The 12,688-nt window shown below is 33.4% G+C and overlaps 1 protein-coding gene across 1 annotated transcript in view; it reads right to left on the bottom strand.

The window, feature by feature from the left end:
- Positions 1-12,688, bottom strand: part of LOC149083391 (vesicular glutamate transporter 1-like) — a 102,017-nt gene that overhangs the window by 14,106 nt on the left and 75,223 nt on the right. Inside the window, exons 4-7 of the mRNA XM_089236663.1 lie at positions 6,490-6,605; positions 6,022-6,136; positions 2,695-2,782; positions 1,217-1,303 (exon numbers count right to left, since the gene is read on the bottom strand). Coding sequence (XP_089092789.1) covers positions 1,217-1,303; positions 2,695-2,782; positions 6,022-6,136; positions 6,490-6,605 — 406 coding nt within the window. The remainder of the gene's footprint in view (positions 1-1,216; positions 1,304-2,694; positions 2,783-6,021; positions 6,137-6,489; positions 6,606-12,688) is intronic.

Below are 12,688 nucleotides of genomic sequence, written 5' to 3' on the forward strand. Positions count from 1 at the left end.
CAATTGGTTCATTTGTTAATAATTTTTAAAATGAGTCAAGGACTTTTCGCCCACCTTGTATTTCAATACCTTTAATGACATTAAATTATTATTATTTATTATTATTATTATTGGTATGTCTTTGATACACCGTATTTCATAATCATATTTTTAATACAAGGCATATTTTTCATTTGAAAACGAGCGTTTATGATTCAGGTGAAGGAAAATTTAAGAATGTTAATATCTGGAAATGCTATCGATCACATCGTTCTCCGCACTGTTCATTTTGTATCCCGGTCGGAATTTTTCCAGGCATAACCACGTCCTTCCGGGCACTGTGCTAAAACCACATCCATAACAGAGTCTAGTTGTGTTTGGTGAACCCTGTTTATCCCCCCCCCCTCCCACGTTCAATTTATATACACAAAAATTCAAAGCAGAATCCAAACTGCTGGTTACTAACATACCCAGGACTGTCGATCCTGATTTTCGAAATTCATTTCATTAGTCGTCATTAAAATATAACTTTACGGTAGTAGAATTCTTAAGATCTCGTCAATACTATAGAACTGCATGTAGAATGAATGCATCCGAAAGAAATGGATCCAAAAATCTTCAAAATAAAACGAAGTAAAGACGAATTAATAATCTTTTGAATAAAAAATTTGTGAGTCAGCACTAACAGGTCGTTACTGTTGAACTATTCACAAATGGTCTTTGCACGTGTGCGAATTAGATCTCCCGTATACGATCATCGTATGCGAATGCTAAAATGAAAACGGATAAATCTCATAAATTCCCTAGAGAGAGATAAAACAAGTGCACAAGCGTTACTGACCCTTTTATATAATTTTCTGTGAAATTACAAAGATTTCGCTCTTTCCGTGAGCGTAAACTCGCATCTCTGGGTAAGGGAGAAGAAGGAAAATCATCCAGACTTATTATCGTGGGCAAAATGGCTTTATAATCAAATTAAATGGAGGCAATGGAATCTTGTAATCCGTGTTATGCGAATGAACGTTTGTCTTTTTCTCGAGCAATTCAGAGATGAATTAGAACACTATTTTCGTGAAAATAACTCCGAATAGGGTTTATGGTGCCATGTGTTTTAGAAGTACAGTAAGCTTAATAGAGGAGTATTAAGAGTCGATTATAAAGTAAAAGAACCAAAATACTCGCTCCGTATTGAAGGAAAAATCGATTTTAATTTCTTAAAAAATTGGGAAGCACTTACCGTAAAAATAGAAGCACGCTTGCCATCCGGCATAATCTGTTAATATCCCTGATAAAGGAAGACCTACCACAGCACCAGCATAAGACCCTAAAAAGGCACAAAAAGATTAATTAATTCCTTAAATAACGAATTAAAAACGTTTTTGCTGTTTTTTTAAGGATTAAGGATAATAAATTTAAACCGTACAAGAGTTCGATGGTCTGGGCTCTTATAAAAAGACTGATTAGTTTATAATAATGATCGGTTATTTAATTTTTCAATTAATGAGAAAATGATATCAAGTTAATGCTCTTGTTATTTTTTTATGACTCATAAGGGAATCGATAACATTTCAGTAAGAAATACATTGAACCAGTTATAGACATATATCAATTAAAGATGCTGTTGTAAGAGATGTGGAATAGTTATCAATTTTGCCTGAATCATTTATGAAAACTTCAGCATAACACATACGTACTTTATTTTTATGGCTGAAATAAAGGAGAAGTAATAAACGATGATAAAAATCAATAATTTCAATACTTTCAAATTTTCCTCCCAGATATTACGGTTTGAAATTCTCTCTGTTTAATAAAGAAAGACAAAAAAATTTACAAATATGCATTTTTTATAGTAGATCGTATAAAAATTTATATTTTCCCCAATCATTATTTTCTTCAAGGAGTCCAGCTATAACCACGAAATTCCTCTTATTGCTGATGATTTTTCATTTAACTTTTACTTTTAACTGAACCGTAGAATTGTAATTCTTTTGCAGTCTTCATGAAACTACTCGTATATGACTGTCTTTTCGCAAACTACGTTGTTATCAGAATCCAGTGATCGTCCATAACTACTCTAGGTATACCAGCAGCGCCATTCGATATCTGTGCAGTTTTCATTCCTATAGCAATACTTGAGCTGGTTAATGATTTTGGATTATTTTTGCATGACTGTTTTACGAAACGCGTTCAGTAATTCATGATAATTTCGTGTTAATCCAACTGAGATTTCGAATGTCTTTTATCAGTAAATTTCTGAAGCGTTCAAATCCACAATGAACATGGGAGGCTTCCAATAGTACAACACTTTTCCTAAAGAACTTCATGAAACATTTAGCTAACTGCATACATATCTAAATCTATGCTTGAAAAATAGCGCTTGTAATTGCTATATATATATATATATCTTCATCTTTATTACTTTATTTCTCATCTTTATTACTTTATTTCTCATCTTTATTACTTTATTTCTCATCTTTATTACTTTATTTCTCATCTTTATTACTTTATTTCTCATCTTTATTACTTTATTTCTCATCTTTATTACTTTATTTCTCATCTTTATTACTTTATTTCTCATCTTTATTACTTTATTTCTCATCTTTATTACTTTATTTCTCATCTTTATTACTTTATTTCTCATCTTTATTACTTTATTTCTCATCTTTATTACTTTATTTCTCATTTTTATTACTTATTATTAATTAATTCTTTTACCGCAAAATGCTAATGTCGCTAATCTGCTTCTTTCCATGGGAGGTGCCCAGTACCTCCATATGCCATGACACGCTGGATATGTTACGCCCTAAAAAAATACATTATTGCTATGAATGAATGCTTCACTTATAATAAAAAAAAATGTGTTTCAAATTTCCAATAAAAAAAAGTGATAATGTTCAAAGGATTAACAAATTATTAAATCAAAAGAACTCAAAAAAACAACAGATTTTTTTCTTGCGGAAATACTTTGTAAAAACATGTCTAAATGCTGAAATTAAATCTAGCTAAGATTCACATGGACGAGAAATATTTTCAGAAGCTTTACAGGAAAAATTTGGAATTATACATTATATCAGGTGTCTTCAACCTTTCTCGCAGTACAGGTCTCATTGAAAATTATTATGAAGCCCACTGGTCACTGGCTCTACAAATCATACTTTATATAGCAATGTTAATTAAACTGCAGTAATTAATTTTTTTTTTACTCGCGCACATCTAAGCACACATTTAACTGAATTGTGGGATAATAAAGTAATCCTTTTACCTGATATAATCAGAAACAATGAAAAAGGCAAATTTAAAATTAATTATTAGTATTATTTAATTAAAAAATACAAAATTCCTAATCCAATTCGACACGCTATGGGTGTTGTCTTTAGAGGATGAAATATCACACTGACCGAGGATCCCACTTAGGTTGGTTGTCAAATCTAAACTTTCGGTTGCTTAGGGGAAAGAAAAATATACGTCTGTCCAAGTCAAGCGTCGTGATCTTTTTTCTTTTCGCTGAGGAACCGAGAGTTAAGATTTGGATTACAACTCAAATGGGATCCTCAGTCAGTGTGATATTTCATGTTCTGAAGTCGATACCCATAGTGGAAAGGAATTTCGTATTTGCCTTTTTCGTTGCTTCTCAGTTTGTTATAATTGAATTTTGTTTATCAACGAATCAATTAAAATTTTTCCCGTCGAATAAATACTAAAAAGTGAATTTTTTGGTGGTACTAACAACGCCAATTTAAAAATGATGCTTACAGAAGCATCAATTTGATGACATGTGATGATAATTTCGCCTCTCCGTGTAACAATAATTCTTTTGCAACGATATTTTTTCTTGGTCCGCAGAATATCATCATTGGAACCTTCCCTAACTGGCACTTTTCTGATCCCCAGTCCCGTGGAATAGGGCTTTAGTTAATTTATTTCACTCTCCGTCAGCGGACATTCTCGATAGCGGAGACTAAAAATAAAACTATATATTTTTTTTCAAGCTCCAATTTATTAATTTTTGGTCGTAAACCGAGAATTTATCATATTCAACTAAGGTTATGTTTAACTTAGTTAACTCCAAGCTCGTATTGATAAATATCATAAATCGTCAATTGATTACTTGATTAGCTGAACATAACTACGGTAATCGAATGGCAATACTCGATTTGTTTGCTGATAACGTGTGAAGAAAACCAACATTGCAAGACTGAGAATGTTGTTATGAATATTTTTATTTTCTTCACACTTATTTTAATTGAATTGTTATTGCAAAACATTTGTGTAGTGCACGTATCATATTCGGGTAAAAATAATTAATTGGTTCGATGAAGAGAATAATAGTTATAAGTTTTTCTCTCTCTCATATTTATCAGACAGGAATTATGCATAATCGCCGGTGAAAGTGATAAATCTAGTGAAATTTAATCAAACTTTCTTAATCGGGACGATTGATGATTATGCATAACCACCGGTGTATTACTTCACACACAGTAACATGTGCATTTTAACATTAAAATTTATATTGAAGAAACCAATTGCAACCTGACGTCGTATAAATGCGAAAGTCGTATAAACGAGGTTCTATTGTATATCGCACCTCCCCATTAGCGGAAAAATTTCTGGTTCCATGGGTGTCCATTATCGAGAGGTTCTACTATGTATCGAGGTTTAACTATAAATAGATACAGTATATAGAAATCCAATTATGAGCAAAGATTTTTTCTCAGAGTGATAAGCTCTAGAACCCACAACATGAAGATTCAAGCGAATAACCAACACGTGACATAATGACCATACTGGTGGAAGAATAAGAAGTAAAAAAATTCTTCCTCTGCCATAAATGTACCGTTTGCGGAAGTACAACGGGGAGATAATCACTTGTTTCCTGAATCCCGTACAGGTTTTTCTTTTCCTGTGCCATCGAGTCACGTCTAGTCTCTTTCCGATCCAGGTTTTTATTGCAGCCGAGCATGTGTCGTAAATGAAGAAACAAGATTTTCGTCGTTCCTTTAAGGCAGGGGTCTTCAATGCATGGCCACATGTGGCCCTCGCAACTTTTTGCAGTGGCTCGCTGATAAAAAGACTTACAGTGACAGAGTTTATAGAAATTTTGAAAAAAAAATCACGATGAAAAAATGCATTGCAGAAATTGTAAAAGAAATAAAACTTCGAATTTTTACTTTTAGAAAACATTATAGAACCAATGAGAAAAATAATTTATAGTTATCGAAAGAATTAATTTTGGAATTAATAAGAGAAATAATTTTAGAATTATTAAGAGAAATAATTTTAGAATTATTAAGAGAAATAATTTTAGAATTATTAAGAGAAATAATTTTAGAATTATTAAGAAAAATAATTTTAGAATTATTAAGAGAAATAATTTTAGAATTATTAAGAGAAATAATTTCAGTATCAGCGGGAAAAATATTTAATAATTCATGGAAATTCATAATTAATGATAAATATACAATAACCAAAAATTTTTGAAAAAGACATTTTCATACAGAATTAAAAAAATTATTTTCAGAATTAACAAAAAAAAAATTTCAGAATTATTGAAAGGAATATTTTCAGAATTAATAAAGATTCATATTTAATGGATAAAAAATTTCAGCATTTTGATGAGAATAAATTTTTGATGAAAAAATAATCTCAGAATAAATAAATTTCTCAAATAGTATAGTGTCCCTTGTTTGACTCGGAACCCTGTGTCCTGTTGGGACACCCGCTGTGTGAACCCAGATACCGCAGTATGACTTGGTGTCGGGTTCATTCTTTTTGGCCCGCAATGTCAGAAAGGCTGAAGACCCCTACTCTGAGGGAATATCTGACATTTTAACAAACTAGTATGTTCACGATCGAAATTATTTTCTAACAAAACTCTGAAGTTTGTTTTGGGATTAGAACATGACATCAAAGGAACAGAGGCGAAACGAAATTCTTCATCGTTTATTGTAAAACCATTTTATGAGCGAAAAATTCATAGAAAAATCAATTTAAACTAATAGCAATGTGAACATTAAATTTCACAAATGATTATGATCATTTTACCTCCACCAGACCTTGTAGAACTCTCACAAAAATAACTAACGCTGGTGATACTTTCGCTGCTCCGGGCAGTAGCAAATTCAAGAAGGACGATGTTGCGATCGCTGTACCAAAAACCCTTAAAAAAAAGCAAAATATAAATTACACTTTTTTTATTGAGCATTGACAAAAATTTAATTTTTTACCCTAATTTCTCTTTGTATTTCCACTGAATACGTCGCATGCACAGAAAATGACCAGAGAGAAAAAAAATTTTCTTTAGAAACACCTCGGTGTCTTACCTGCAGCTTCATATGAGTCTCATAATTTCAATATTTTTGAATAAGCAGTGGCTTTGAATTAACCGCTAGAGACTGCCTTTCAAAGTTATATATCAGCCGGTTCTTTTTTTTTTTTACTGGAAATTACGGTAAACATTTCAGAATCAATGAAAAAAATGGAACAAATAATTATTATTTTGTTCTTGCCTACCGGTTAGCTGGGTATTTAGCAGCCAAGAAACCACCGGGGATTTGCGTTACCAAATAGCCCCAGAAGAAAGAAGAATCTATGACACCTATAGTTTCCTGTGACCAATCAAACTCCCTCTGGGAAAAGAAGAGAAAAGAATTAATTCAAAATTGACTCAATGTTCTTAAAAATTAATTATCTGCTCTTATACACTATGAATGGAATATTGAACAAACATATATGAAATTGGTGCTTCCAACAACAAAAATAACAAATGTAATGGTTTTTGCTTCGTCCACACGAATGACGCGAATCCCGAACGTACATTAATCAGATTGACGATTTAACGTGACATACAGTATTTACACACCTGTAGGACGTGGTTTTTACTCAATTTTGCACTGCTTCAAAAACCTAGGTCATCCTATATGCGCGAGCGAATATGTAAACAAAAAATGTCACTGAAGAACAAAAGAAAAAAAAAAAACTAATGATAATTTTGATTGATTGAAAATAATATATATAATTCGGGATTCATTGAAAATACAATGTTGATGAAAAAATTAGAATCAGAGAGTAAAATAGTTTAAAATTAATTGTTAAAATAATCGAATATTGATGAATAAAACAATCGACGTGGGCGCGGTAGCCTAGGTATCGGCAATAAATTGTAGGTGCCGGTCTAAATTTGCCCTCGTATGCAATAAATAATGATTACAATGATCAACAGTAAACAATCGAAAACTGATTAAGGGGCTCTGGTGTGGAGACCGGGATCTCAACAGTGATATCAGAGCCGGAGCAGTAGTGGGTGCTCAAGCAGTGCAGGGTACTCTCAAGAAGGGTGCTCAGTACGTATTTTGTGACACCATTCTGAGCCGCCCCCCACATTCAGAAATCCCATGTACAATAATAAAAAATCCTATGTTATTATCTGCGAATAAGTGAAATAAGAGGAGTTGAATTAACCACTTCACGTGCAAGCTTTGGCTACAAATTTGGATTATCGGAACTTCAGTTCATAGGGTTGCTATAAAGCTTTGCGATGGTGAAGAGAGAGGATAGAAAATACAGAGAACTTGTTTGTCCACTTGCGTTTGGACGCAATATTACGTCCGTGATAATAAAAGGGCTGATAAATCTAGTTTTTTTTCATCCATATTTTGACCTTAAAATCATACTTCGTCCAATATGCTACGTGTCTACACATTTGTTTTGTGTCTCCATATTCATTACCTTTAAGAATTGGTTGCTGAACGTTAAATTACGGGAATAAATTATAATCGCTTCAAATAATATTGTAGGTTTTTCGTTGGAAAGAGCTGCTTAAGAGAGATCGATGTTGAATTGAAGAACATAACATAAAATTTGTAAAACGGCAAGAATCTCACACCGCTTGATTGACTTGATACCTTACTACGTGTGATTAAATATTGAAAATATAGTAAAATGTGTACAAGAATATACTGTATAATACACATCAGAAGTTCCCAGTCAGTGGTACGCGTTCCCCTGAGGGATACGTGATGGGCCGTTTATAGGTAAGGGAAAAATAATCAATATCGGCAGAAAAATAAGAGATCGAAATTGTAAACATCATTGCACATTGTAAATTAGGTGGTAGTCAACTACAAGTCAACATATAGGAGGGGTAATGGGAGCATGAAGGGGGGGGCAGTGCATATAAATATGTATGTCATGGCCAGGTTCCGGTCAATGTTAAATTCATGCATAGCACGACTTGCAAGAAAAGTTTCGCACTTCATGAATATTATTCATTGTAAAATGTAGTTTACCACAGTAGCCTGGACTGAGAAGTCTAGTTTTTATCTTCCCGACCCGGACATGATAGATAGCCATCCTCAGAGTATAAAACCCTCTCTCTTTTGATTGCTTTCCCCCACACTACTATACAATATATCTTTTCCTGGGCACTTAATGCGCAGACAGTTCGCTGTCGGCTAATGGATCACATGGAGAATCGGGATGTTGTGAACGGGGAGAAAGTCAAGGGAAAAAGGCTTTTACATGTCCATTAGAATTAATGGAAATAGGATGGGTGGGTTAGATGAGAGAAAGGCGCGTTGGAGAATGTGGTCGAGTCGATTCTCATCGCGTCATGGGGCTCTGTGATGTAATCGTCTACGAGATGGAAAAGAAAGCCCTGATGAGATCAAAGGGTATCAACGGTGTTGCTTTTACCACCAGCCACGAGGTGAGGAACGACAGCGTTGGATGGATAACATTCATTTCACGCTGCTGAGATTTTAGAGAAAAAAAAACAACTACGGGTAAACTGTTATTGAAATTTTAAAAATTATTAGTCTACTTATTTGAAGCAGTAAACTTTATAGAATGAACTCATATCCATCTGCGCACTCGCTCGTATACATTTTGAACGGTAAAATACACTAAGGAAATAGACCCTTTTTGAATGTTATGGCGAGGTGAATTCTCGGAAAGAAAAGTCACCTGGTCTCCACCGGGAATCTAACCTATAGGTCCTCTTACAAACCGATCAAGTGCTGAAGTTAAGGGGAAGCTATTAATGCCTCTACTTCAGCGCCTCATGCCAGAGATGCGACATAAGAAACGAAAAGTCGTGTCTCCAGCGTTTCATACAATAGCGCAGTGTCTCGGTTTGCAGGGAAGCCTGGATTTGGTTCCCACCGGAAACCACTTTTCTTCCCGCATTCACCTCGGCATAATATTCACAGAAAGTCTATTTCCTTAATGTATTGGGCTGAGAAAAAGCCGTCTCAGAACTAATCTGACACACTAATTCAGACGATAAATCGATTATCTAGAGAAACGGGCAAACTTTTTAAGGAACGGACCACAAAGCAAAAAAGAAAACTTTTGACGGGCCGGACATATTCTGACATTGATTCAAAATTCGAATTTTTGTGCTTAGAATTGAAATGGTGGGATATGTTGCATTATTTGAAGACCCCCTCAGACGATTTCATTGCAAATGTGACACATTGGGTGGTCTACTATACACCTGCGAAAAAAATTAATATATAATCAATAATTTTATGCATATTTATTAGGGCGTGTTCCATTTGTTTTGCACATGCAAAAGTTTTCAAATCAATTTCAATTATCTCACAACTATATTTTGCATATGAAAAAATAATATTGACTTATGTACGTCAGCGTCACCTGTCGGCTTTTTCAAGTTTTTTTTTTCCTGTCTTAAAAAAATTCCCGTGACCTAGCGATGCTAACCCTGTGCAAATTGTTTTTATTTCGGTTATTTTTCTGGTTTTTATTCATTTTTAAAGTTTCCACGGACTTTTTGCCCACCCTGTAGTTTGTTGGTAATACCATCTTGTTACTGCAATTGTTTATCAGCATTATGCGCCTGTTGCAGCAGAGTATGATAAAATGAGACCAAGATCTTCATGTCATTAATTTTATTGATTAGGAGGGTGTTGCTACCGTGAAAAAAAAAACGTAAACATGGATTTGTAATTTAGACTAGTTTCTTTACACGTTCCGTATTTTGATGCCGTTGGTCTACAGTATTTCTATGACTTAACATTTGAATGCTAAATTTTTTTTCGAGGTGATAATTGTTTTCCACAGTTAATGGCAACTATTGAAAGACAGAGAAAAATCATTAAAAAAAAATCTATTTCAAATTGTACTGCTTATTGAAGACAGGGCCTTATTGAAGACGTGCAATGTCTCAAAGATCACCCATAACCCATAAAATAAATGTATTATGAAGTAATATAACTTTTTAAATGTGTAACTAGTAGGATTTTAGGATTTAGGAGTAATTTTAGGATTTTAGGAGTAATTTTAGGATTTTAGGAGTAATTTTAGGATTGTGTAAATTCGCATTGTGTGTGTGCAAACTTCAAGGTAAAAAAAGAAATTCGAACAAATCATTTTAACAATTTAACGAAGCATTCCACACACCCACACATGCTCTGCAACAGAGTTGTCGTTAATTGCGACATTTACCATCAAATTCAAAATATAAAATGTAAATATAATATTACCACACCTTATATGCACAAAGGCGATTCTGAATTTTTAACTTCAGACTGGCTGCAGTAATGAACGTCTAAGGGACCCTTTCCACTTATTCAAAGCTACGCATACGAGGGTTAGTTAGGGAAATAATAGAGAAAATCATCGAAGTGATCAGATTAATAGTACACCAGACAGATAATGGACAGATTCACTTCATGCACCTCGTAGTTATGAAGCAATATGCTTCAGCTAAACAGTCAAGAAAAGTTCACCAAAATAAACTGGACGAGATTTTCCTAAACTTACGAAGATATGAAACTTTGCAATCGGTTTTAATAAAATTTTAGATCCAGTTAATTTGCTGTTAAATATACGACAATATAGTGAATTCACATTCACTTTAGAAACAACTTTGATGAAATCGTGGATAATCTATGATGCTATTGCAAAACTTATGGTACACACATGGTACAGTGAGATTTTTTTTTAAAATTTCATCATTCCAGTTTCATTGCAGTAAATTTATTCCCAACTTGTTCCCATATTTACGGGTACATTTTCCATCTTTTATGTGTCTGTTTTTAATGTTGATTGAGAACCATTTTCTATACGCACACTGAAAAAAAGAAAGAAAACGATTTACCTCAGTATACCTACAAGTATAAAACTGAAGCATCTGGTGTATCTCGCAGTTTTCATTGGAGCAACACACGGGATAAAGTTGCAGAAAAAGAAAAACAAAAAAATATAAGGGAGGGGGAAAAAACTCAAAACGGGATAAAATGAAAAGCATTCTTTCCCCTCCAGTTATTGACTTCCCAAAAACTCTTTTATTATCGGGGCAATGGAAGATAAAGTTTGTTTTGTTGCTTCAGCCTTGACTTTTTTTTGTCCTTTTAGACGATGCGCGTCGAACATTCTAGAATGATAGAAAACAGAGAAAAGCCATCGTATACCGAAATAAATCGAATCAGTTTGAGGACTGCTTTTGCCGCTTTCTAATTACACTATCCCTTATTTTTATTTTGGGCATTCATCAAATATAACAACGATAATTCTCTTGAACAAAATAGTGTAAAAAATTGAGCTGCATCTTAAAATATTGAACAGCTACTAAATTAAAAAAATAATATTTTTTAATTAAAGCATTATATTTTTCGGATGTAGAAGATATTTTCTTTTTTCTAGTAACTAAATCATATACAAGGTTGTTCTCATCCGAAAAGTTGTAAAATACTTTGACATCCCGTGAATAAAATTTTATATTTGCCCTTGTTTTCTTTGTAAGTCAATTTTTTCCCCGTGCATAATCCTCTTTTTGTTTGACGCTTTTCAAAATCTTGTTTCGAAATAAAAAAAGAAATTGTTTCGTTTGATCTGATTTTGAACAGCTACGTTTGAAATTGTGGTGAAAGTAAGCTCAAAGTAGGTTATGGAAAATGCTTCTTGACTTAAAAGACTAGCTTTGAATATTTTACCTATTTTCATTCGGTTTGGGCAAAACTAGCAAACATATTATGGTTTAACATGAGTTTTTAAAATATAAACCTCAAAACCTTGTATAAAAGGCATAGTAAGCCTTTGTTCGGCTGAGAGAGGACAGACACTCCACGAATTTATTAAATTGCCTATGTATAAAATTCATACTCGTTAGGTGAAAAAATAATGATTTTTTTCTCTTGAAAATTTCACTTCAAGGAATTTATGAGAAGTTCTATATGTTTTTGAATATGTTCACACACACACACACACACACACACACACACACACACACACACACACACACACACACACACACACACACACACACACACAAACATAGAAGGCCCTTGAAAAAGTGTACTGCAAGTGGTGCTCAACTAAGTTACCGTATTTTCCGAGGATTATACGTTCAAAAACGTCGGAATTCTATACCGCGGTGCATTATCTGCAGATTTTAGTCTGACAGATTGGAATAATAATAAATATTTCCAAAATTTATTTGTAAAAAATATTTTTTAAACATATATATATGGCGTATACATATGAGTAGAAAATGTGAAAATTTTTCTACAAAACGCGACAAACAACCAACCCTTTCAATTCCTTCCTTCAATTCCAAAATGATATTTTTTTTATCCAAGGTTGCGAAATTTGTATCCCCGGATTATTTGCAGGATATTAAGGTACTGTGGAAAGATCCTAACCAAAAGAATTTCTATCATCAGTCCGGACATCACATAAAAATTTCAGT

This window comes from Pholcus phalangioides, unplaced genomic scaffold (genome assembly GCF_987345545.1).
Source record: "Pholcus phalangioides strain wild (caught in Gottingen) unplaced genomic scaffold, Ppha-v1.0 ptg000009l_1, whole genome shotgun sequence".
NCBI lineage: Eukaryota > Metazoa > Arthropoda > Arachnida > Araneae > Pholcidae > Pholcus > Pholcus phalangioides.